The sequence below is a fragment of the Aureobasidium namibiae genome (assembly GCF_000721765.1).
Source record: "Aureobasidium namibiae CBS 147.97 unplaced genomic scaffold scaffold_19, whole genome shotgun sequence".
NCBI lineage: Eukaryota > Fungi > Ascomycota > Dothideomycetes > Dothideales > Saccotheciaceae > Aureobasidium > Aureobasidium namibiae.
The window spans coordinates 128425-154309 of record NW_013581190.1 but is presented as its reverse complement, the minus strand read 5'-3'; the positions used below and the strand labels follow the sequence as shown (position 1 = coordinate 154309).

Genomic DNA, 25885 nt, shown 5'->3' with positions numbered 1-25885 from the left:
CGCAGCGCAAACAGCACCATCACCCACGAAAAAGTTATCGCTCAAGGAAAAATACCCAGAAATCTATGCTTAAACGAATATAGATCGAAGGGGATGTGAAAGAGTTGTCGCTATGGAGATCTTGTCATTGGGCATGGGTAGGACGGGAACGATGTGTAAGTCTTGCTTCCTGTCTTTTCTCCACTCTCGTTTATAGGGGGAAAAAGGAAGAGGAAGAAGGGTTCATGTGAGCGCTTTCGAGCAAAAGAACAGCAAGAGTTGGAAATTCAAGCATTTGTCATCTGTGGGCACAGTATACCACATGCGAACAAATCTCATAATCAGTTCGCACCCTCAGACAAAAGACCTTTTGGATTTTGGATTTTGTGGATCATTTCCATCTTGTCTAGATTTCCTTTTCTTCATTATGTTTTGTTTCCTTAACTGCATCTAGCTATACCAAGTCAGCTACACCCTTGACACATATTGAACTGACAAAACACACACCATATTAGCAATGAAAGCAGCCTTTGAGATCTTGGGAAACCCTACTTATCACTACGTGTCCATGATGGAGAATCCACCCGACATTGATGCTTGGCTAGAGTTGCTGGAGAAGAAATATCCCTCTGCTTCCACTTACTCTTCTACCACCACCACCACCACCACCACCACCGGCGAATCTCCAACTCTTGCAGATCTTGACGCCCTCCTCGGCCGCGTCTCTGCAGTGACTGACTCGCCAGCCAATGCCTTCACCGCTGAACTCATCTCTGCATATCCCTCTGCCAAAGTGATACTCGTTGAACGCGACGTTTCACCGTGGTACACCAGCTTCGAAAAAAATGTCATTTGTTCCTTTTCCTCACCTTTGACTCGTCTGGTTTGCCTACTCGACCCTGGATTTGTGGGAAAGCAAGGACGACTGGGTCAACTGGTTATGCAAGGACAATGGCAAGCGTCCTCTTTTGCTGAGTGGAGGGCCAATGCAAAGAGTATTTATGCAGAACACAGCGAGATGATCAAGGCAATAGTGTCAAAGGAAAGGCTTTTGGTGTATAAGCTAGGATCAGGATGGCAACCGCTGTGTGATTTCTTAGGCAAAGATGTGCCGAAAGTGGGGTTTCCGAGAGTGAATGAGACTGAGGAGATGAAGGAACGAGTATTTCTGGCGCTGATGTTGGTGGTTAGGCGAGCAGTGGTTGGATGGATGAAGTTGCTGATGTGGGGCTTGCCGCTCTTTATGGCGGTGATCTGATATCTTTGGCGTTGACGGTGCTTGATGCTGCAGAACTTTGGATATGCGTGGTGGTGTTTCTGTGCGAGGTTGTGGGGATGATATGGGCAGAGTGTGTATAGCAATCAGAAGAGTTGAACAACCACTCTGGCTCTGGGCTTTGGAATCTCCCATCTCTTCCGATGGGTTGGCCATAGTGAACGAACAACTATCCTCAAAAGGCCCCGGAGTAAAATATCGTGACTTCGTGAGATTTATCAGGGATTGTCGATGTGCCATGAAGCCTCATAAGAAAGTCGCATCGAAGACCGCATGCCGCCTGACGTCAATCCTCAATGTCGCCATAAACTGACTTTGTTATACCATTAACATGTCAAACACGACGGAAGGCAGGATATTGATCTCGGGCTGATATAAAATGGACGTGAAATCCAGCTTTATCCATGATTCCATTCTCTTCCTTTTACAGTACAGCGAAAGCTTCAAAATACCATGCGCGTACGTACCATTATCCCAACCGTATTCGGCATTGCCGCCGCGGCACAGTCGATCGCAACATCGATAGCATCAGCAGCCTCCGCAGCCTCAACCTCCAATGTGACAACCATAAATACAGCAAATTCTGTTGATGGCGCATTCAATGCTACAGTCTGGGCTCTGATAGTGAGTCGCGCAACCCCATCTCTATCGATCTAACCAGACGTTCCTTGGAGACTGACATGGAAAATAGTACTCATATCCTCTATTCATCTTCGGCAACTTTGCCGGCAATGTCCTCAAGAGTGTTGGCGTCAATACCATATTCAACCAGCGCAATCTTGCATCCGTCGACAGCCCGGGAGTCATCAAGCCTAATATCGATACTTTGTACTCTCGAGTTGTTCTGGACCTTTCGCAAAAGGATGTTGTGTTGACCATTCCCAACATCACTGATGGACGTTACTGGAATTATCCGGTCATTGACTCGTGAGTTAAGCAACTTGACTAGACGATGGTCCGAATGCTAACAAGTGTAGATTCGGTAATATCATTGCCGAGCTTGGGAATTTGAACAACGTTTTGCCTGGACAGTACCTCATCCGTCGCGCCGACGATGTTCTTGCCGAACCTGGAGTGGTACTGGCAAAGGATGGCGGTGATGTTGTATCTCCATACCAAGGATATGTCAATCTGCCAACCACCTACGGCACCATGCTCATCCGTCTATTTGTCAAGCAAAACACAACCGAGGATCTTAATATCTTGCACGGATACCAGAATGCATCTTCTCTTGTCGAAGTTCCTCGGTCGGTCACCCGCGCCGCTAGTCCTACTGGCAACATCACATCACTAGGACCTAATGGCAGTCTCCTCGGCATCTCTACCCTAGAAAAGCTGCTCCAATTCGCAGCCAGCTTCACACCTTACAATCAGCCCGAAAACTACACTGATCGCGTAATGGTAGCGGGCATTCTAGGTGCAGCAGGCGTCTACGATGAAGCTTACCATCCCTCGTCGTCCGTAAACTTGACTCAAGCCGCCGTTGTCGCAAACGCCTCAATCACAGCCGACATCAACAATCCCTCACACATCCGCAATTTCACCAATGGCTGGGAACTGTCCATTCCTTCTTATCAAGGCAACTACGGCCAAAACTACGCTCCGCGCGCTTACATTGCCATAAACGGATACCAGCAACAAACAATTCTCCAAACCCTCTATCCCGGTTACAAAAACATTGGCTTCTCGTCCAACTTTGCACTCGAAGCCAATCAATCTCTTCTCCTGACTTTTAGTAAAAAGCCAGTTCTCAAACCCAGTGGATTCTGGTCACTGTCCATTTATGGCGCCGATCAATATCTGATCAAGAATTCGCTGTCGCGCTTTTCGGTAAGTGATAGGAGTACTAATCTGACTTATCAGGGTACTGGCGAGAAAGTAAATGGTAATGGTACTGCATATGATGGGCCTTTCCAGGTGTTGATCCAGAATGCGAATGTTACTCCCCCGGCTAATTGGACTGGGAATTGGTTGCCTGGCGCTCAGGCTTTTTCGTTTATCGGTGAGTTTATCTTGTACCTGGAAAGGGCAATGTAATGATGAGTGGACAGTGAGATGGTATGCCCCCGAGGATGCGATGACGAATGGATCGTATATCTATCCGTTGATCGAGACGATTCAGCAGATTCGATAGAGCGAGATATGAGTAGGGTTAAGGCTGAGAAATACAGATGTTTGATGAACTAGAGATTGGGGAGTGAATATAATAGTCCCTTAGTTGTTTGCAACGTACAAGAGCCCATGATAAGAGAGCCCGACGCAAGAGGTCGCAGAAACGGATGTCATAAGAAGCATGGCTTCGAGGTACAACACCATCTACAATAAAGCTCAATCAAGATGGAGAAGAAGTCTTGGGCATCGTGGTGGTTCTTCTTTTCTCGAACCATGTCCTAGTTTGACGGATCTCACCTATTAACTTCTTGATGTCTTTCCAAGCTTTTTGGTCGACGTATGCTCAAGGATACACAGCAAAAATTTCTTCTTGGAAAAGGGAATACCACCTGGGACAGGCCTTCAGCTTCAACACGCATTTATGGCGCCGGTCCCAGTAAAGCTTCGTGTCTGTTGGCAGATTGTCCGTGCTACGGCTCAACCATACTATGGTACATCGACACCTGAGCCTGATACCAAATCCTCTAGACTTGCTCTTTGATCCCGATGTGTTTTATCCCGATGTGTTTTATAATCGAAGCCTCCCTTCTCTCCACTGCCATGAGCTGAATCACCATACTCCAAGCCTCAAAGTATGCCGTGACATCTTCTTCTTCTCCGTTGAGCAGTGGCAAACTCAGATGCGAGTCAGTCAATCAGGGCCTTGGACCCCCACTACCCACATCAAGTCCTCGGTATCGGGTTCACGAAAGAGGTTTCGTCTCGAGATTTCTCTCGAGTCCTCTGCTTGTTGAGGGACTCAGGATATACATCCGAGGATTGGGGCTCATGAACTCGCTTTGCTTGTCCGAGTCTTGATACTCACTTCTCCGTGGATTCAAGGGGTAGTCGTTCGAAACGCGTGTAGCTGAGATCTCAATACATAACAATCTCTTTGGATGGAGGCGAAACTTTATGTCATGAGTTTGGCCAAAAGCTCCTTGGGGGGCACCAGCAGAGAAACCCACCTTCGGTGGGGAGAATTTGGACAACACCAGTGAGAGATGAGGGACCAAGTGATAGTGTCCAAGGTTACATTGCGAGGAACACAGCGAATAAAAGATGTTGCGTTGCTTCTTCAAAGACCCGACGCAAGTATTGGAGATGGAATACACTTCTAGCAGGTTTCAATGATGACTTGGTAAATTGGTATGCCGGCAGAATTCCTGAAGCGTATTGGTCAATCGGTCGTCCGACGGTAGTGTTATCTGTCACAGTCTACATATGGCACTAGCTACAATGAATCCATGCATACCGACTCATTCACTGATAGAGCACGTCATAGCCGACATCAGAGCCATTAATGGTGACATAGCTCTGCTTTCCGAACTCCCTCATACACTTCGCCAGACCCGCCTTTCCTTTTCTCTTGTAGTAGTGACCCAGATACTCGAACGCGTCAACCAAGTCTGTAGTCATGAGGACATTTTCTCTGTTGAAAGAGACTATCTCTCCAGGGACATCGAGGACAGGCAAATAGCCATGGTCGCGGATGACAGCTTGAGCATACATCATCGCCGCGTTTTGCGATACAGCGAAGGTCGAGCCAAAATGCTTCCCAGCGCCGACAGCATAGGCTCTCATCAACCAGGCATGACGTTTCGCGAGTCCGATGGTTGGAGGATCAGAGAACAAGGCTGTAGGGTACGTTTCTTGAATCTGGTCCACGTACAGTTTGACCACGTTGATGAGATCAGCCGCGGGCTCAGTCCGAATGTCGAGATCCAGGATTTGTTTTCCAGGGATGGCGACAGGCGGCTCCAGCTCTTCGTACGAGTCTGCGGCACCCAAGCGATTTGAGCGCGCACCGTCCTACGCGGTCTCAGCGCAGCATAATCTACACTGGCACTTGAAATTCCAGCCTCTCAGAGCCATCTTCTGCTGCTCGAACTTGCCGAAGGCTGGAGCGTAGGATATGGTGATCTCCTCGCCATTAGTGATGTCCTTGTTGGCGCGAATGAGCATATAGTCATCGAGGAAGCTGTACTGAACATTCGGAAGACAAGAGTGGTTGGCGCGAGAAGCGACTGACCAAATACCGAGGCAGTCGTAGTGGCTATCGAGTTGCGGGCGTGGGATGTTCGGATAGGCTTGAGACTGGTCTGGACGGGCCATGAACCCGAGACCGTTGTTTTCGAGAAGGTCGAGGATGACGAAGACGTCGATGATGGGCAAGCCGTCGACGATAGGCACAGGCGTGTCTTGTTGGCGTTCAAGTCGGCTGATATAATCGGAATGAGCGCAGAGGTCGAGTAGGTGGCTGGCCAGTGAGGGGTTGTTGAAGACTTTCTTCACGGCGGCGAACCAGGTCTCGGCGTGGTAACCCCAAAAGACGTGCTTGGAAGAAGGACTGAGAATGAAGTTATGCTGCTTCTGCGGCTCGAGCCAAGGCGGGTCTGCGGCAACAAAGGCCTTTTCGCAGAGTACAATCTCACCGCAAGCGATGGGTTGCGTGGCGAACAGACCTTTGCCACGGTCTTTTGTTTGTCTGACTTCGGTGCGGCGAACATAACTGGCCTGCTTGGCTCGGAAGTTTTTGGTGTATGTGATGTTCTCCGACATGGCCAAGAAGTCGAAGTATCCATTCTGCTCTTCACTGATGCGAGAGACAGTGCGCTTGAGCTCTCTCAGCCCATCTACATCTTGAGGTGTCAATCGCAAGCATCGATCGAACATGATCTTAGCTGCCGGATAATCTGCGAGCTCGTATAGGGCACTGCCGGCACGATAGAACGCTTTGGAATCCAGCTCTCTCGATCTTTCGTCGGGTTGATTGAGAATGGACGCCAGAGCATCAGTCTTGGCCGCATCGTACAAGCCTAGGAACACTTCGGCGCAAGCTTTGTTTCTGTGCAAGTCGCTCCTGAGAATGTCATTCAAACCAGATGCAGAGAGACCTTTGCTGTATGAGTAGTTTGCCTTCTGAAAGTTCTTTTCCTTCAAAGCTGCATTGCCGTGTTCTTTCCATTGAGCTGCGTCTCTGGCAAGCCTATGCTGTGCAGTCTTCCACTTGGTCGGAAACAACTCGTGATCTTGGTCAAGCACGACAACGTCCGAAGGATGGAAAGTACAAAGACTGATGCCGCCATTGGAGATGACAGATCTTAAGTACGGGTTCTTGACGGCTAGGACCATTCCGGCACACACTTTTTTGTCATGCCAGCGAGTATAGTCGTAGTGGTAGATGCTGAGTTGCTCAACATCACCCTTCTCATCCTCGACAGGAATGGCGACTTGCATGTCGGAGACCTCTAGGGCGTGGGCAAAAGTGCGCAGGATAAGGTACTTGTCGTTTTGGGGCACATCGACGAGCAGGTCACGTATGTGCATCTGTTGGAAGTCACTGTCAGCTCGATTTTTTTGGAGCATCGAACCCACCTTCTCAAGGTTGACCACCGCAACGGTGCAAGGCGGATATGCTTCGGCTAGGATGGCTTGCACAGTGCCTGGCGTCTTCAATCTCTCTGCATTCTGCCACAGTCATGAGCAACAATCCGAATGAGCGAGTGGGCGATTTGTGACGGCGTACCGCTGTCGCCGTAAAGTTCGCAAGCATCCCTTTGCGAGTGCGGTGGAATTGAGGAAAGTCAGCACGCTGCTTGCCCTTTCTCGACGCCACAAGTTGGTCTAGGCCACGCTTCTGCGCCATTGTGTCGGCGATTGCGAGGTCGATCTTCATTGGTGATAGTCGATGAGAATGGAAAGGTGCTTCTCATCAGCCGGAGGTCGAGACTCAAGTAGTGGTGGGATGGGAGGCAATTGAGTGGAGGTAGAGGACAAGTGGAAGCAAGAATCAATGGAAACAGGAAGTGAAGAAAACAAACGAAGGATGGAGTGAAGGACGCTGGCGTCTGCATGGAAGCAACCATCCGGTGATGTGGTTTCCTACATATACAAACGAAGACTGTTCTTGCCCAATCCGCTACAGGCCAAATTTACGCTTGTCGGAATCGCTCTTCGACAAAGACACAGCACGCGAGGATCAACAGTGACTCAGACATGCAATGCTTTGACTTGCCGTTCCAATAGAGACTACTAGGTACTGTGGTGGTTGAACGCGACAACAACGCGCGAAGTGATTGAGGTCCGGGCAGGCGCGGACCTCAGGTGGACGTTTGCTCCTGCCAAGCATGCTCTCAACTCTTCTGCACAATTTCTTTGCACAATTTCTGCACGACTCATCGTATACATTTCAGAGAAGTACAAGACAAGGAAGAAGGCGGTCAGATCTATGAACCATGATACCCTTGTAACCCCTCCAAATCCCGGTGCACCGTAATTGTCAAAGCACTGCCTTGATATCTGCATCACAGACCTGGTTGTTTTGTCTCTCTACTTCTATCATCAGATTGATACGTGCACGCTACGAATTGTCATGGTATGGCAGGCCACCACACAGCCATGGCACGGAGAGTTGCGAAAACTATATCGAAGATGATGAGTATGAATAGGTCCGATTTGCAAAAGTCCTCGAGTAACATCATCTGGAAAGAGTACTGCTCGAGTTAATTCGATGGGAACCACTAAAGTGAAATCTACAAATGGCTATCTGCTACAAATTCTCGGCGACGCAGCAGTATTGCCAAACAACATCTCATCCAGTCGCATCACCTTAGATCTCCAAGAGGCAAGATAGACACCTCTCTTCATTACCCTTACCGCAGAAGCAAATATATGTATCCTAATCGTGCTATATCTATAGAATGTGAAACGGAGACGAAACCGATCGCATTCTCGCTTCTCTTTACCCATCACATCACAGGTCATATAGACTGGCCCATATTCTGTGGAGATGGGTTTATTGTAATTGCAAAAAAAAAGGAAACAGAAGTAGAGTCGGTCTCACTGCCGCTGCCGAATGAATCAACAAGAACGGCTATAACATCGCCGGGTCTCAGCTGGATCTCTACAACTTCTTCAGTCTCGACATGCTTGCCTCCACAACAACGCGACCACTGAGTCTTCTAAGCTTGAATTGTACGCTATCACGAATTAGTGATCGAGGATTCCACCCCGACCCAATAGATCCGCTGAGCTTCAAACCATTGAATTGCCTGGGCATCGCAATCTTCCAACCTTACACCAATGTTCTTGCTACCCAGCAATGGCATCAAGAAGAAGATGACGGGTCACTGACTCTCCAACCTGCCGAATTGTTTCCAGAGCCTCACCAACTTTCCAGATCCGCGAAGGGGTGATATTGGAAGAAGCAGCGTTGTGAACAGAGTTCATGGACCTGGTTGTTTTGTGTGCTATGCTTGATCCGCGATGTGCGACTCGGACAGTCTCATCTCTTCTCTGTCTCTACTTGCGTGGTGTCCTGAGCGCCTCGGAGCCTAGCATCGGCTTCGACGGTCTGGCGGTGCCATCTCTCAAGACGAGCTCTTTGCTACTTGTATCCGGTAGTTGATGGAACGGGAGGTTACATTCATGTGATTGTTCCCTTGTACGGAAAAGATATCTGCTAGTTGTCATGCACATCAAAACAGACAGCATAAAAAGGAATGAATGACAGACATCACTTCCCACAATCCCCAATATCCTCCAGCACTGCGCTCAGATCAAACAAGCACTAGCAGCATCGACCAACGGAGCCGCCTTGTTCTCGCCAAGACGGTGGAAACCTCCCTGCTCAGCAACCTTCTCCTGCAACACCACCATTTTCTTCTGATCGCCAGTAGGGTCCTTGGACTCATCCTCAAAAGTCCAGTCCAGGTATTCGTTGGTGTAGTTGGGAGTATACTCCTCAGGCAAAACACCCAATCTCTTTCCATAGCGGGTAACCTTCTCCCAATCTCTGCTCACATTCTTCATGTCCTTGGAGAAATACGCAAAACTTCTCTCAAAGATCTTGCGGTTGAGTGCAGTTCCCATAGCAGGCTTGAAAGCCACATACTCTTCGTAAGCAGCAGCGGGAGAAGCAAGAATATAGTCAGTAGCTCTCTTGCAAGCGCGCAGGAAAGCCTTGACTTTGGCGGGATTCTCAGCAATAAAGGTTTCATTGCCAATGTAGAGGATCGAGCAGAAACAGCAGCAGCCCAGCTCGGCGAGTTCGTCGATACGCAGCATCTGCACATCGCTGCGTGGTTTACCCTGGGAAGCAAGCCACTCGGCAAGTTCAACCATCTGCACGTTCTCAAGACCAATACCTGCGTCAATGCTGCCATCGATGATTGCCTTAGTGACATTCATGCCGCAGCGCACAGCAGTGTAATCGTCTGGCTTCATGCCATAGTGCGAAGTCAACTCGTCGATTTGGATTTTACCAAATTCGCCGACGTAGCCGATGCGTTTGCCCTTCAAGGAGCGGAAGTCGGTGGTGATGCCTGAGGACTTGAGGTATACGACTCCGGTGAAGGGTTCGTCGAGGAGGGAGCCCACGGAGAGGATGGGAAAGCCGCGGGCTTTGCCGGCGAGAGTGTGGATCATGGCTTTGAAGCCTAGGTCTACTTTGCCGCTTCCGATGATTTCGGTGACATCCTGAGCTGTGTTAGTGTTCAGGATGAGGTAGAATGGAGGAAGGAAGGGAAGAACGCACGCTGGGGTCGTTGGGCTCGAGGAGAGCAACCTTGAGGCCTTCGTTGGCAAAGAAGCCCTTGGCTTGAGCAAGGTAGACGGGGGCATGGTAGGGGGTGGCATGCCTGTGAACGGTTAGTATGATTGCCAGACTTCCGCCATGGTGAAGAGCACAAGAGCCACAGACCAGTTGGACAAGAAGGTGATCTTTTCGGTGGACATCTTGAATATCGATCAGGGAAGCAAGCAAGCTTAGTCACGTCAGTAAACTCCATCCTCTGTGAAGAGAAGGATAAACAGAAGGCAGTCCTTTCGCTGGAATTACCCAGATCAAGTTCTATGCTTTGGAAAAGGAAGCAATGCATTGACTTTGACGCAATACATCGCTTCCAGATCCTAACATTACGGTATTTCTCAGATCAACCACAACGACCAGACACTTGCGTAGGAGCAAATGAGGGATCGGTGTGGTTGAACACCCGTCTGCAATATACATGTTTTTGTGTGATATGAGACGTTACCTGAGCTCTCCCTTGCTTGATACGTAGATAGATCCATGTCGAGTGGCTTCTGTCTTTGCAAAGACTCGTACCAGAATTGATGCGTTGTATTGTGTAGTTCTTGTTGAGAGTGAAGAGAGAAATGAGAGAGGGGAAGGAACAACTGAGGCATTTATAGGTTGTGCTCGGGATACCTACCTCTATAGGTGTCGTGCAGTTACGAGCGGGACAAATGAGGGGGATCATCATATAGGACCGACTTTACCTATACCGGCTATATCATCAAGGTGTTTAGGCCACCTGTTCTCGCAGAGGCTGATGTGTCTTTTCGAAAATACATGAACTTGCGGTTCATGCTTGTGCATATTGACGAGTTTCTCTCTGTGATTGTATGATAGAGTCTGGTCGAGCGCGTCAAGTCAATCAGTCTGTACGACTTTGGATCGGATATACCAAGAATCCCAACAGTCGTGCTTGACCGACATCGCACCATGCTTGAGTCACAGTAAGCTGGCAGCATGTCACCAGCTTTTCTCAAGGCCCAACGCCCTAGCTTTACGGCCTGGATGGTCTGCATGACATTATCGCATTTGTCCCATCGGGCATGTTGTATGATTGGAATCATGTGATCTCCTTCGTGTTGAATGTCGTTGAGATGACATCGGTTGAAGATGCCGAATCTGCACGACACGATTACGCTGGGTGCGCTGCACTCACGGCTGGTAATATGTGGATGTTTGAAGATACTCAGGCTGCGAACTATGGTTTGGCAACTCTGGACTTGCAGTCGTTCTGCATGTTGCGACACTATGTGCTGAACACACAAATCTGCGCGGATGTGTTTGGTGTATGTCGTTTTGAGCGTGCCACAATTTTTGACTTGCTTTATCCATCACTGTCGTGTTCCGGGTTATCGAGTCAGCCGGAGACTCGAAGGCCATATTGACTCAGAGTGCAGGTCCGGAGGACTCTCTGTCGGGCATTGTCGATGCACTAGATTTTGTTATGTCGAGAAAGATGAGTGACACATTTCGGTAGCTATAGCCGAATAAAGTTTGACGTTGAAGCTTGATTGTTCAGGGGTTGTAGAGGGGATCACCCTGGTCAGCGGAGGAGATGCTTGTTCTGGACACGAGGATCAAGCGCGCGTGGCTCTTAATGTCACTCCAAGATGTGAAAACAACAAGGCCATTGTTCCGAAACGCTGGACACAAGACAACAATCGTGAGCGAGTTGGGGCTGAGCAACAAAGAAGACGCTGTCGAGACAGCGAAGTTGGTGCCTGAGCGTGCGTATTTTAAACACTGTGATCCGAACATCCGACAGGAACAATCAGGAACACACATCTGCATAGCGATATTTTGTCGAAGAACAAGGGGCAGAGCCAATCACGTATTTGAAAAGTCTTGTTTATTAGACTTGGAATCGACAAGCTAGACAAATAGGAAGGCGATAGTCAGGGACACAGCGATCCATAGAGCCGCTTTTTTTGTCGCACAGACATTGGGTGGGGGCATGACGCAGGCTGGACTGTTGACCAGCCAGGTCCTCGGAGGGCGATAGATAGAATATCTTGCTAATTAGACGACGTGGCACCTCGCACAGAGGGAGGACGAGGCATCAAAGTGGCTCCCAACTTCCTGCGCAACCTCAAGGCCCGAGGCAAAGTGGTCAAGTCGAAGCCCGTTCTCAGCTACCTGCTCCCTGACAGCCGCCGCAAGGCTCGAATCTCGCTCCGCAACCTCCGTTTCGACACGCTCCCTAAACTCGGCCACTCGGCTCAGTCCCGTATATATCGCTTCCTTGTCAACCGCCAAGTCAAGAAGCAGCAGCCCAAGGCTAAGGGCATCCTCGCCTACCTGCGTCAGCGCAGCCCGGCATTCCTGACATCACGCGACGAGAAACATGCTCCTGGGCGAATCATGTCATACCGAGCATACCCAGACGATGCCCCTCGCGAGTCGGGCGGCCGTCGTAAGAAGCTGGCTGGTTACCTGAAGGCCGCGAACGATCTGAGACAGTCCTACGCTTCATCATGGTCTCAATCCAGAGACTTTGCTCAAGACAGCGAAGAGCAGCCTGGCATCTTTCCTGGTGCCGATGTCGTCCGCAGTGGCCAAGAGGAGATGATCATCTTTCCCAGTTACGCCACAAAGCACATTCGAGCAAAACCCCGCGCCCAACCAGGCACAATCCAGCAGGCTGGCGGCACCGGTCGAGACTACAGAGATACGGTAGGCGCTGGAGACGCCGAATTCTGGAAGTCACAATGGGAAGAGTACGAACAAGACAAGGCAATCGTCGACGTCGACGTGCGCGGCTGGCTATACACTCCGCACCAGGGTCAACTCAGTCGCAAGCATCGTCTCATGGTCGGTCTCGCGAGACAGCTCGTCGGCATCCAGGCTCCCTCGGGCAGATCAAGTTCTGCCAACAGTCGCGCCAGCAGTCGCTCGTCCAGCCCTGTCGGTCACAGAAATTCAACGACCAGACAAGAGGAGGAGGCAATTCAACAACAAGCAGCCGAGATCCTCAAGAAGGGCGAGAAGGAGGCCGAGATTGCCGGAAGAGGCGGCTTCAGCGAGCGTCCCAGTCGCTATGCCGAAAGTACTCGCTCTCGAGAGCCCTCGCCTGCTCCGAGCGCGAAAGAAGGTCCCACGTTCGACGACTTCCTCACCCCTTCACGGTCCAATACTGCAGGATCCGACTTTATAGATCCTGTGCAGAAGCGCTCATCATGGCCCACTCCAGCCACCATGTCGTCTGAGCAACTCCTCCAAGCGAACAACCATCTTATGGCTCGTCTGAGACCTTTCATGGCCAACCCTCTGGCCAACGCTTCCGTGAGCGCCTTCTTTTATAACGACAAGATCTCCCGTCAGAGGACTGTACAAACAAACGCTGCTGGCCACTTCCATCTGCGTGCCGCTCTCGATTTTGTACCCACCCACGTGCGTATCCTCGCATCTGAGGATCTGTCTGCTACCGAAGAAGTCAAAGTGACTCCCGTCAGAGGTGTCAGCTTGATCAGTGATATTGATGACACCATCAAGCACAGTGCCATCACCAGTGGTGCGAGAGAAATCTTCCGCAATGCTTTCATCCGTGATCTTGGTGACTTGACCATCGAGGGCGTCAGACAATGGTATTGCAAGCTTTCCGACATGGGCGTGCAGATGCACTACGTCTCCAACTCACCTTGGCAACTCTATCCTGTCATTACTGGTTTCTTCAAGGCTGCTGGTCTACCACTCGGATCTTTCCATCTGAAGCAATACAGCGGCATGCTCCAGGGTATCTTTGAGCCGGTTGCTGAACGTAAGAAAGCTACCCTTGACCGTCTGTTCCGTGACTTTCCAGAGCGCAAGTTTGTTTTGGTCGGTGACAGCGGTGAGGCAGACTTGGAGGTCTACACTGACGTCGTTTTGGAGTACCCTGGCCGTGTGGTTGCCATTTTCATCCGTGATGTCACGTCGAAACCTGACAAAGGCTTCTTTGACCCATCCATGGGACCTCTCAGTGGCTCCAAAGGTCATAATCGTAACATGTCGACCGATAGCTTGGTCGGAGCCAAGAGACTCAACCGACCCTCGGACATCCAAGATGACGACGAGGAGCTTCGCAGAGCGATAGCTGAATCTCTCAAAGACACCGAACCAGATAGGAGATCATTGTTTGGTGCAGATGTCGAGCCGACGAAACGACCTAATCTACCACCTAGACGTCCTACAGACCCTCCTGCGCCACAAGCATCGCAACTCGAAGACAACCTCATCGACTTTAGTGATGACGAGGGCACCTCTCCATTATCGAATGAGCCCCAGAAGTCCCAAAAGAGAGCCTACAGCACATCACTTGCCAGAAGACCGGCTATTCGCTCTGCTCACACTGATGCTCCCGCTAAGCGCGCTACCCCTCCACCTCCCCCAAAACCTCTTGCCTTGCGTTCGCCCTCAGGAGAAGGCAAAAACTTTGCGACTGTAGCTCCAGAAAAGTCTGCAGCACCAGTACCACCGAAACCGCGCAAACCCAGCACCACTGTCAATACCACAAACGTGCCCTCGCCACTCTCTCAAGTAATTGAACCCTCACCCGCAACCACCGCACCACCTCCGCTACCAAAACGTCACTACCTGGCCTCTGCAAAGTCAAAATTATCCCCCACAACCGCTTACTTTTCGTCCACCAAACGTAGTCCCACTTGGGGATCAGAAAGCAGCGGTACATCCACCCCCGGCGAATCACGTACTTTGACCTCCTCAGCAGCCACACGCTCAATGGAAAATTTGCGTGGTCCCCCGGCCGCCCCTTCTACTACTCAAACCTCACTCACAACCACACGACCCAAACCCCCACCTCCCCGCCGCAACATCTCCCACTACCCCGCCGCAGCCGCCTCTTACGCCACCAACCGTCTCAGCGGCGCCTGGAACGACTCTTCCTTCCACGAACCCCTTGATCCTGAAGGCGGACCCATCCTCAGCAAAAAAGAAGAGTTGTGGAAAAGGCGATGGGCTAAAGCGAAAAGCATCATGGAGAGAGAGGGTGTGGTGTTGAGGACGTGGAGAGTAGGGAGTGATGTTATGGATGTTTGTGTTGAGGCTGTGAGGCAAGAGTTGGTCGAGATGGAGAAGAAGGATAGACGGGATTTGGAAATGCAGAAGTTGAAGGATGCAGAGAAAGATGCCAAGAGTGGGAAGACGAAGGAGGGGAAGTTGATCTGAACGTGTTTACGAGGTGAACGATAGAGGTGCAAGAGGTATTCTGGGTTTATTGTTTCCGTCGTCTCGGCGAGGACGAGTTGTCTTGTGTTTTCCCAGCCAGCGGTCGCTTGTTCTTTTTCTCCTTGGCAGCATTTTTGCATAGTCGACTGTCTATACTTCATAGAAAAGCGGTATTGTTTCTACTCGTTGCTTTCCTACGTCTTTCCCATCCCACTCCTGCTAGCTCCACTCTTTGCTCTCTTCTATTAATGTCTTTTTTTTTCTTTTTTTGTTCTTTTGACTTTGTTCTCTCCATTTCTTTTGTCTGAGGCCTTCTGACGGTCAACGCTTTAGTCCCTTCCTGGAGACTTTCCATTTAATGTGAGCTTACTGATGGCTCTTGCGCTACTTTTCCTCTACTCATGCAATGGCCAAATGTTTCACGATAGATTTCGCATATAAAATCCAGGCTTACTCCCTTATCAAACAAAGACATCAATCGCTGATGGGTCTGTCGCAGGGGATACGCTCTACATGTCATCTATCTTTGTCACGACATGTACGATGGTACTACATTGATGGAAATGGGAGGTTACCGCTGAGGAAGCAGGTAGACGAAACGATCAAGGTCCATGATATAGATTTGTCAATGACACTCTCCACGCTCAATAGTGTGTTCGGGAGCTGGAGTGCTGTGAGGAATGTATGGTCTATGGACCTGGTTACTTTCTCCAATGACCCATACATCAGTGCCTTGGTATTGACAACGTTTGAGGCAGGAACTTATGCTCGCATGAGGGAAAGACGTGAGGTCGATGAACTGCTAGATTACCTCACTATCGCCCAATGACACATCTCATTGTGCTCTACCAGCCACTAAGACGAATGATTTGCCATAGACATCAAGTTCACAGACACGATCCTTCTATCTCCTCTCTCTGTCCTTCGTATTCTATCAAACCTCTATCTCTTCCATTCAATGAACAGACTCACTTCCCAGGCGCTGTATGGCGGACTTCTTGTTGCGTAGATGAGCCCTGAAGCCTCGGAATCGAGGGAAGTGCTGTGTAGTGATGCAAGTCACCTGGAAAACAGTACAGAATCGAAGATCTTGCGTGATCCTGCCAAGTCCATAAGGATGTCTACCAACACCTTGATTTCTCAAGTCCTCATTCAGGCAAAGTATTCTCCAAGATATGCTCCACGCGGGTTCTGATCTCTTTCTTCGCTTCCTGTTTTTTTTATGTGTTTTTCAGATCCCAGGAAATTCGCTGTTGGCTGTCGCTTTTCTCCGATCTAGGCTGTTCTTCTTTGTAGCAGCGATTGATAGTCACGTGCCAAGGAGTCTATGAAGACGATGCCAAAGGGACACGGGGGTCTGGATTTCCACCATAGTCTTGCTGCGGTATGATTCGATCTTTCAACTTCAAGCTTTGCTAAATTCTTGTTTCGTTGCTACGAGGCAGAGTGCATGATGGGTACCTCAACGGTGATTGGCGCTGCGCAACAGACTACCCACATGACGATCTGGACGACACGCGACAATAAATTTCTGTCGGTGTTTGGAACAGATGGAAGAGCGCTTGGTGGATGTGGACAAGAAGAACGCTCGGGGTAGTGCGAGGTTATGTGCTTGTCGCCAAGGATTCAGACCAGCTCAAACCGGTCAAAGCGTGACTGGCAACAGGGTAGGAGGGTTAAGGCAACTGGACAATATATTGATTCATGATAGCAGAAGCATCACGAAGTAATCCAATGGACAAGCCCAGTGAACACTGACCAAAAAGAGACGTAGGAACAAAAAGACAATTGGGACGACGAAAAAACGATCAAAACAGATGGTGAAGTTGGCAATACGATTGCATTTGTGTTGTCCAGCTATATAAACAAAAGAAAAACAGGGTAGTCATTGATGTGTTTAGTCCTTCTTTTGCAATCCAATTCCTTTGTATCCTTGGTATCCCATCTCTTATTGTGTAACGCCATCTAAGAACGAAAAACCAGCGTCCTTGATCGATATCCCTGTTTCCTGCAGGGTGTCCTCGCTTCGCTGCGAGGGCTTACAAATGACACTGACTGGGTCCCGAGCTCCATCCGGTCAATCTGTTGGCCACATCTGAAGCGTAACAAAGTGTACAGCAACCAGTGCCCAAATCATCAGCATGGTAGCCAGAGTATCCACCATTGTAGATGCGGGCAGCACGGTAATATTGCGAGACATCGCTCACGGCAGCTTGCTTCAGACACTGCACAAGGCCATCACCAGACGCAGTGCCAGTAGTGCCGTCAACAATCATTTGCTCGATTTCAGATGCAGGGCATGGGTTTTGGACAACACCGCCTGAATTGCAAGTACCGCTGCCAGCATGATCTTGCATGAGACCGGGGTTAGCGACTGACCAGCTGGTCGTCACCACGCGAACACAGCCGTTGGACTCTTGCATGACAATAGCAAGAATGAAACGTGCATCTACTCCCGACGAAGCAGAAACCTTGAGAATGGAGCTCTTGATATCGGCGATTTCATCGGGAGAGTTGTTGGCACCCCAGCCATTGTTGGCGCACGATTGTTGCATGATGGGGATGTTGGCGGTGAACATCGAATTGAAGTCAACCCAAGCGTTTTGAGCGGGCCAGCCGGCAGCGACGGTGCCGTTGCCAGAGTACATCTTGTAGGATGTGGAGGCGATGGCGGTGGAGGATGGTGAAGAGGTGCCTGCGGCAGAGGTTTGAGATTGAGCTGTGGTGACAGCGCTCGAGGCTTGGGAAGATGTCTTGGATGTTGCTGCGGCGGAGGACTGTACTGCTGGAGATGTGGCCGAAGAACTGCAGCCAGCTGCGACACAGTATGCGTATCCGATTCTGAGATGTGTTAGCATTGAAAGAGTCTTGTGGACAGTTCGTGATGCACTTACTGGATGTTGTTGCAAGAGGGTGCATTCACAGCAGGGTTCCAAGACATAAAGGTGTCGGTAGAGATGCCATTTGCAGAAGCAATGGCATAGCAGTAATCACCAGACTTGGCAGTATACCACTTGGTACAACCAGAGACAATACCAGTTTGAGTCGAGGCAGGAGGTGCCACAGCAGCGCAAGAAGATGCGCTGGCCTTGGAAGAGCTGGCCTTCGAAGAAGAAGCGGCACTCTTGGTCGATGACTTGGCAGATGAAGTGGTCTGGTAAACGTTGCTCGATACGTGGGCAGGAATGCTGGAAGTCGTGACAACGCTCTTGGTGGTAACACCCTTCTGAGCCAGAGAAGTCAAGGAGATCAGAGTAGTGGCCTGCTTAGTGGATGAAGTTGTGGCCTTCTTGGTCGACGTCGTGGCTTGCTTGGTCGAAGAAGTTGTAGCCTTCTTGGTAGATGCAGTGCTGGTGACCTGTTTAGCAGAGGAAACAGTGGTCTTCTTGGAAGATGTGCTCGATTTCTTGCTTGTGGTTGAAACTTTCTTGGTAGCCAAAGAAATCACGGCAGGAGTACTCAATTTTGTGGAGGTGCTGCTCGCTTTCTTTGATGTAGTGCTAGGCTTTTTGGAAGTGGTGCTCGTCTTTTTGGAAGATGTACTCGACTTTTTTAGGGAGGAAGAACTTGACTTCAAAGCAGACTGAGACACATACCTGACTGTGGTTTGGCTGGTAGCCTTGGAGGTAGCAGAAGACACTTTGCTGGAAGCAGTACCTCCAGCGACAAGAGTTGGCGACTGGCTGGCGGGAAGGTAGACGATGCTAGTCTTGATGGCAGCACAAGAGGATCCAGAAGAGAGGGCAGCGACCTTGATGGCAGGAGCCTTGAAAGGTGCCAATGCCGAGAAGGTGGCGGTGACATAGTTGGTAACCACGTCCGTGACGGTGACAGTCTTCTCGCTTGCAGATGCGGTGGTGACAGCTCCGTTGGCTCCAGTGATAGTGTTGTAGACAGTGTCGACAGAAACACTGGTGGTGGTATCAACAGTCTGGGAGAGTGCGCCGACAGCGGTAGGAGTTGTGGCTACGACAGCACGTAGGATGGCAATAGATGCGTCGGAAGGAATAGCACTTGAAACGGTCAAGGCCAATGATGTGTTCGAAGGAGACCCGCTCGCATACGAACCATCGGAAGTGAATGACAATGTTGAGTAAGCAGTTTCTGACTGCGCAGTTGTGGAGGAAGTTGGTTCTGAGATGGTGCTTGATGCTACTTCTGAGCTTGCAAAGTTGGCATCAGTACCATCTGCAAAGTTAGCAACGACATTGACTGTAGAAGTCTCGTATGAAACGTGATCAGCGTAGATCGTAGAATTGGCAGAATCTGTCGTGGTAGAGTTGGAAAGAGTGCTGTTGACAGAGCGATGGTGGAGATGATGGAGATGCGAATGGCCGCGATGACCGTGTAGTGGACCGGCGGCGACAAGGCCGATAGGCGCAAGAGTAGCGATAACCTGAGTAACGCGCATCGTAAAGAGTGTGGTGAGGTGTGGGTTTGTGAAAGAGAGTGGTAAACCTGGTTCTGTAAAAATGCGCAAACAGGGACCTGGATATATATCAGTGCAGACGCGAACAGCTTAGGCTGTCGGGAAGCAGGGTTGGCTGCAGCAAGCACGGATTAAGGTAGTGTAGGGATCAAGAGGGGGGTGGAATACTTAGCCTGTGTGGCGTTCACGGAAAACCTGGGATGGACTGCTTCTGTAAAGGGGCTGGAGGGGTTAGTGAGGTCAAACGAAGATTTTTTTTACCTTTACAGCTGCATTAACCTGGTTGCCGGGATGTGTGTCACGAATGATTAATTGGTGCGCGTGAGAGAACAATGAAAGCAAGGAGGCATACATCATCTTATACCATTCACGGACAGCTACTCGGATTCCCTAGACGTCAAGAAACCGACATGTGGTTGCGTAGGAGGGCGTGATAGAGGTCAACGTTCTACGATAGGAAGATAGTGTAACCCGGGAGAAGTGCACGGACGACCCTGCGATGACAGGTATCCAAGTCACGATCGGTATGTCTTTGTTCGCGGTCGCGACTGACAGGTGCTCGTGAAGAATTGTCCATGCAGGCGCGTTGTAGAACGCGTAAAAGGGGGTGCTTCGCAGAAGGGGGAAAGCCAGTCCAGATCATGACCGTCTCAACCTGGATGGGCTTTGATAGAACCATCGGTATGGAACAAATACGATAAAGGTGCTGGATGATTTTTCAAAATGTTGCCCTGAGCTACAACGGCAGTTATTGGCATCAAAGACGATGGGAGCGGTTCGATTTCCAGGATATCCCTTGCTTGTGGTGGAGGGGCTGGGTTCGGCTTGTGTCCAACGGTTGATTTCTGGCCAACGGTCTTGTTGTTCCGTCGACGCGACTCTCAAACGGACTGAACAGACTTGTAGAGCCCTACGGATACAACCATCCGTTAGAACAAGCCTCAGAGGCACATACAGACCGGTGACGTGCGCCTCTTTCGTGATGGTCAAGTGTCATGCAAGTTTCGTCGAACAAGGGCAGAGGTTTGAAATCGAGACGTGGTTGGACAGAAACAAGCGGGGATCTCCGGCAAGCAAAATTGCGGCTCTCTGCCATCTCTTCTTGACAGCCAACGACTGCCATATGCACTGCGATGCCGCAATACTAGTCTTCGGGTACTCGCATACAAGTATGTGACTAGTCTGATATGTAGGAGATACGTTCATCGATAGCCGTGGTGACCGCCGTTTTGCAGCCGCTGCAATTGGGCTTGAACAACCGAAGAGATGCAAACTGTAAAAGTCTGGACATCGAACATGAATGCGATGCCGACGACAGTGCCTTGCTAGATTCACAACATCAACACTACATGGTTGCTCCACCGAGCTCGCGGTGATCGAAGCAGACAATCTATTGCAGAAGTGGTCAAAAGCAATGCGCCGGAGAACCTTCCCAGCCTCTTTCACGGCTTCACGCATACCACGCAAGATGTGTGCAGATGGGGCACGACTGGGATGAGAGAACTACTGCACGTCAAGTCAGGTACCTTCTCAGCCATGTTCTTGATAGCGAGGTATGATAGGTTGGAGATGGAGATTTGGCGACGGCACATCTTCTCTGTCATCCTTGTTACTTTCGGACTGTGTGGACTCCGGCCGGCAGAAATGCGCCTGTGCCGTACCTGCATGTTCTGTCGACGACATGTCGCAAAGTTCTCAGACTTGAAGTCGCGCACTTGCAGAAGCCCACGGCTCATATCGAATAGAACGGGTGGCTTGAGTATGGCAAGTGTGGACCAAAGGTAATTCGTAAAAGTGATCTTTTGAGTATCGTACAAACCGATGAGAAACGCCGATGGAAGATGGCTGGACTGTATGAGTCCCCAATATCATATACAAGCAGCGAAAAGCAAAGCAAGTGATTATCTCTTCAGCTCTTACGGCGAAGGCGATTCGGGCATGCGATTGGCAGACTGATCAAGACTGGCAGGGGGCAGCTCACGTCTTGGCCTCCTCAGCGACTCCTCGGTGACACCGTCTCCAAGCTTGGTGATGCCCATGACTGGCGGGTCTCCAGCACGCACGAACTCATAAAGTCCAGGCAACTTGGCGCCTGCCAATCTGAAAGCATCCTTGACAACCTGCTCGTGCAACTCTCCCTTGAGTTCGAAAATGATCTTGCTGACGGCAACACGCGAAGCCCAGTAATCGAAACTACCCTTTCCCTTCCCCATACGCGATTCGTTTCCGGAAGTGTAGACACCGATGTTGGCCGAGATGCGTGTGTAGAGGCGGTACTTCATTCCACGCAGGCGCTTACGGATGACATCCTCGCCAATCTTGAGTTGTGCAGCACTGATGCGACGGTCGTGATCGAGCAGACGGAGTCCATAGTCGCCCCAAACGACGGTTGTGCCGCGAGTACTGCCACCAGTGGGGACGCGAGGTCGTCCTTTGCGGTCCTTCTTGTTGGCACCTTTCTTAGGAAGAAGCCAAGATTGGGTTGAGGGTGTGGAAGAGAATGCGCGCGAGAGGGAGGAGAGGATTGGCGATGTTTGGTTCGGGAGGAGTTGTGGCCGTGCTGGAGCTGGGTTTAGTCTTGGATGCGCGAGTGGAAGATCTGGTAGGATGGCGTACTGCAAGATTGCGCAAAGGAGAAGAGGGTGTTGCGATGCGAAGCAAGGCTTGCGCGGATCCGTAGTGCTGACATGGTTGATGTGATTGAGTGTCTATCTTCAATTGCTGCTCTCGTTCATCTGACCCTTGGACTTTCTCCAAGTCCAACACGGCGTTTGCCGCGGGAGTGCAGCCTGATCGGGATAGATTGATGACGCGCTTTCGAGGCCATCGCGACAATCCAGCGCGTCTTGTGTGAGAGCTGCAATTGACTGCATCGAATAATCGTTTCGTATTTGCGAGCATCTATCTATCTAGCTTGAACACAGAGATAGACCATGCCTGCAGATATCCGTAGCTTTTTCGGTGGAAAGCCGTCTTCTGCGACTCCTCCGGCAAAGGAAGAGAAGAAGGCTCCTGCCAAAAAGGGAAGAGCTAGAAAGGTTGTTGACGACAGCGACGACGAGCCAGAGTTCGTGACATGACAATCGCTTTGTGTCAATCACATGCTGATAGCTCGATAGAATTGCCCCAAAGAAGACGACGACGAGGACAGCGGCAGTGTAAGCGTGTCTGCCTGATTTCGCTGCCTGTTCCTTCCCCAATTGACATGCTTCTCAGAAAACGCGAGCCGTCACCACAAGGCGAAGAAACCACAACTGCCGCCTACTTCGCCACAAAGAACAAACCCAAGCCAGCAGCTGCCACAACCAAATCTACCGCTACCACAAAGTCGCCCGCCAAACCTGCCCCTTCCACAAAATCACCAGCCAAGCCTGTCAAGTCAGAAAACTCCCCTCCGCCTTCTACAGATGACTTGAATCCCGAAGACTTCCCTGACGACGACTTTGACGACGCTTTCACGACCGAGTACAAGAGAGAAAATCCCCCCGCAGAGCAGCCCACCGACATGCCTCCCAAGAAGCGTGCTGCCGCCACCAAGGCCAAGAAAGTCAAAGACGAAGACTACGACGTTGAAATGGAAGACACCAACGCCGATGATGACTTTGTCATTCCAGACGAGCATGACGACATGGAGATTGAGAAACCTACCAAAGCAAAACCAAAGCCCAAGGCCAGCACAAAGAGAAAGTCCAAGGATCTAGACACCGACGAGGAAGAGAAGCCCAAGCCGAAGAAACCTCGTGCTGCGCCCAAGAAGAAGGAGAAGGACCCTCCTGTTGAAGACCCTGCAGAACTCAAAGCCATTCTCGATGACATTCCCTTGATCCAGGCTCCTGACCCTCCCAGTGACAACGAAGGAGCGGACAAGCCCAAGTGGTATAACAGACCCAAGGACAGTAATCCCGCCCCTGGAGCCGGTAGTCTCGATATTCCTGACGGCGCTGACAACTGCCTTGCTGGTCTGACTTTTGTCTTTACTGGTCAGCTCACCTACCTGTCCAGAGAAGACGGCCAGAATCTGGTCAAGCGTTACGGTGGCAAGTGCACAACTGCCCCAAGCAAGAAGACTGATTACGTTGTCCTTGGCGCCGAAGCTGGTCCCAAAAAGCTCGCAACCATCAAACAGTTCGGCATCAAGACCATCAACGAAGAGGGCCTCTGCGCTCTCATCGCAAAGCTCCCAGCCAACGGCGGCAATAGTGTAGCCGGCGCAAAGTTTGCAGAGCAACAGAAGAAGGAAGCTGGGAAGATCAGGAAAGAGGCCGAGGAACTCGAGAGAGTCGAACGTGAAAAGGCTGCTGCTGGCCCTGTGGCCCAACCTAAGGGCATCGCTGCCGATGGTACTGACAACAGACTGTGGACCGTCAAGTATGCCCCCACCCAACTTGGTCAGATTTGTGGCAACAAAGGCCAGGTGGAGAAACTCGGCACCTGGTTGCGCAACTTTCACAAGAACGCTCGCAAAGACTTCAAACTGGCTGGCAAAGATGGCAGTGGTACCTACAGAGCTGTCATGATCCACGGTCCTCCTGGTATTGGCAAGACTACTGCAGCACATCTCGTCGCAAAACTCGAAGGTTTCGATATCGTCGAAAGCAATGCCAGTGACACTCGCAGCAAGAAGTTGGTCGAGAACGGCCTTAAGGGAGTTTTGAGTACCACTTCCCTCAATGGCTACTTCGCCTCTGGAGAGGTCGACACAAACAAGAAGAAGATGTGCTTGATCATGGATGAGGTGGATGGTATGTCCGCTGGTGATCGTGGTGGTGTCGGTGCTCTCGCTGCTGTCTGCAAGAAGACTCAAGTTCCCATGATCCTCATCTGCAACGACCGCAAGCTGCCCAAGATGAAGCCTTTCGACTTTGTCACATTCGATCTGCCTTTCCGCCGCCCAACAAACGACATGATTCGTGCTCGTATCGCAACTATTGCCCACCGCGAAGGTCTCAAGATGCCTCCAAACGTTATGAACGCTTTGATTGAAGGTACAGGAGCAGATATTCGCCAGGTAGTCAACATGATCTCTACTGCAAAGCTTGACCAATCTGCCATGGACTTTAACAAGGGCAAGGAGATGTCAAAGGCTTGGGAGAAGCATGTTGTCTTGAAGCCATGGGACATCACCAGCAAAATCCTTGGTGGAGGCATGTTCCAAGCAGCCAGCAAATCTACGCTCAACGACAAGATTGAGCTTTACTTCAACGACCACGAATTCAGTCCTCTCATGTTGCAAGAGAATTATCTCGGCACGAAGCCAATTCTGGCTGCAGATGCTCCCAACGCAAAGATGGCCAACCTCGAGACACTCAAGCTATCCAGTCAAGCGGCGGACAGTATCTCAGACGGTGATCTCGTCGACAGAATGGTTCACGGCTCTCAGCAGCAGTGGAGCTTGATGCCTACACACGCCATCATGAGTTTTGTTCGTCCAGCTTCCTTTGTTGCAGGCTCTCAGGCTGGTTCTCAGACCCGCTTCACCACATGGTTGGGCAAGAACAGCTCTTACGGCAAGCTCAGCCGTCAAGTCAAGGAGATTCAAGGTCACATGCGCTTGCGTACATCCGGCGACAGACACGAAATCAGACAGCAGTACATGCCTACTCTTTGGCAGAATCTTGTCAAGAAGCTGGAGTCTGAAGGCAAAGAAGCAGTGCCTGAAGTTATTGAGCTTATGGATCAGTACTTCCTCACCAAGGATGATTTCGATGCCATCTTGGAGCTCGGCGTAGGACCCATGAAGCAAGAGGATGTCAAGTTGGAGTCACAGACCAAGGCCACCTTCACGAGGATGTAAGTCATCCCTTTTTGTTGCTACCAGACACATACTGACTCGATTTCCCTTCAGGTACAATGCACAATCTCACCCTCTGCCATTCATGAAAGCCTCCAGCGTCGTCAACCCTTCCAAGAAGATCGCAAAAGAAAAGCCCGATCTCGAAGAAGCCATGGACGACTCTGAAGACGAAGCACTTCTCAAAGACGCAGCTGAAGACGATGCTGAGGAAGAAGAAGACATGGACATCTCAAAGGACAAGTACGTCGCAAAGCCCAAGAAGAAGAAGGCACCCGCCAAGGCAGCTGCAAAGGGCAAGGGCAAGAAGAAGGCAGACAGTGGAGATGAAGATGACGAGGAAGAGGAGAAACCAAAGCCTGCTGCTAGAAAGAAGGCGCCAGCCAAGCCCAGGGCTAAAAAGTGAGTGAGTGTTTATTCTAATGGCGAGTGTCGGAGATGATGGATGAGTGTTCTGCATCGGAGTTACGAGGGCGTTGAGTGAGGACTTTTCCTACGGCCAGCTGTTTCTGCACGAGA

The 25885-nt window shown here is 50.5% G+C and overlaps 9 protein-coding genes across 9 annotated transcripts; 4 read left to right on the top strand and 5 right to left on the bottom strand.

Annotated features, from left to right (window-relative positions):
• Positions 1 to 73: 73 nt before the first annotated feature.
• On the top strand, positions 74 to 1237 carry M436DRAFT_55283 (uncharacterized protein; the record flags this gene model as incomplete). The annotated part of the gene is made up of 2 exons (XM_013568410.1): positions 74 to 155; positions 495 to 1237. Coding segments are annotated over 2 exons (825 nt in total), but the record flags the coding sequence as incomplete, so codon positions are not given.
• Positions 1238 to 1708: 471 nt separating this feature from the next.
• Positions 1709 to 3389, top strand: M436DRAFT_66948 (uncharacterized protein; the record flags this gene model as incomplete). Its single annotated transcript, XM_013568484.1, has 5 exons — positions 1709 to 1879; positions 1947 to 2182; positions 2233 to 3085; positions 3119 to 3257; positions 3307 to 3389. 5 exons carry the CDS (start codon positions 1709 to 1711, stop codon positions 3387 to 3389), a joined length of 1482 nt encoding a protein of 493 aa, XP_013423938.1.
• A 1829-nt stretch (positions 3390 to 5218) lies between these two features.
• On the bottom strand, positions 5219 to 6838 carry M436DRAFT_55229 (SET domain-containing protein; the record flags this gene model as incomplete). Its single annotated transcript, XM_013568397.1, has 2 exons — positions 5219 to 6736; positions 6785 to 6838. Coding segments are annotated over 2 exons (1572 nt in total), but the record flags the coding sequence as incomplete, so codon positions are not given.
• Positions 6839 to 8962: 2124 nt separating this feature from the next.
• Positions 8963 to 10144, bottom strand: M436DRAFT_66946 (NMT1-domain-containing protein; the record flags this gene model as incomplete). The annotated part of the gene is made up of 3 exons (XM_013568483.1): positions 8963 to 9886; positions 9945 to 10047; positions 10110 to 10144. The coding sequence occupies 3 exons, from the start codon at positions 10142 to 10144 to the stop codon at positions 8963 to 8965; spliced, it is 1062 nt and encodes a 353-aa protein (XP_013423937.1).
• A 2200-nt stretch (positions 10145 to 12344) lies between these two features.
• M436DRAFT_55052 (uncharacterized protein) lies at positions 12345 to 15146 on the top strand (the record flags this gene model as incomplete). Its single annotated transcript, XM_013568361.1, has 2 exons — positions 12345 to 13962; positions 14155 to 15146. The coding sequence occupies 2 exons, from the start codon at positions 12345 to 12347 to the stop codon at positions 15144 to 15146; spliced, it is 2610 nt and encodes an 869-aa protein (XP_013423815.1).
• A 2039-nt stretch (positions 15147 to 17185) lies between these two features.
• Positions 17186 to 17794, bottom strand: M436DRAFT_55291 (uncharacterized protein; the record flags this gene model as incomplete). Its single annotated transcript, XM_013568413.1, has 1 exon — positions 17186 to 17794. The coding sequence occupies one exon, from the start codon at positions 17792 to 17794 to the stop codon at positions 17186 to 17188; it is 609 nt and encodes a 202-aa protein (XP_013423867.1).
• Positions 17795 to 18036: 242 nt separating this feature from the next.
• Positions 18037 to 19557, bottom strand: M436DRAFT_55080 (uncharacterized protein; the record flags this gene model as incomplete). Its single annotated transcript, XM_013568368.1, has 1 exon — positions 18037 to 19557. The coding sequence occupies one exon, from the start codon at positions 19555 to 19557 to the stop codon at positions 18037 to 18039; it is 1521 nt and encodes a 506-aa protein (XP_013423822.1).
• Positions 19558 to 21491: 1934 nt separating this feature from the next.
• Positions 21492 to 22264, bottom strand: M436DRAFT_55181 (mitochondrial ribosomal protein L16; the record flags this gene model as incomplete). The annotated part of the gene is made up of 2 exons (XM_013568384.1): positions 21492 to 22135; positions 22192 to 22264. The coding sequence occupies 2 exons, from the start codon at positions 22262 to 22264 to the stop codon at positions 21492 to 21494; spliced, it is 717 nt and encodes a 238-aa protein (XP_013423838.1).
• Positions 22265 to 22508: 244 nt separating this feature from the next.
• M436DRAFT_55056 (DNA replication factor C, large subunit) lies at positions 22509 to 25772 on the top strand (the record flags this gene model as incomplete). The annotated part of the gene is made up of 3 exons (XM_013568363.1): positions 22509 to 22646; positions 22733 to 25365; positions 25421 to 25772. 3 exons carry the CDS (start codon positions 22509 to 22511, stop codon positions 25770 to 25772), a joined length of 3123 nt encoding a protein of 1040 aa, XP_013423817.1.
• Positions 25773 to 25885: the final 113 nt, after the last annotated feature.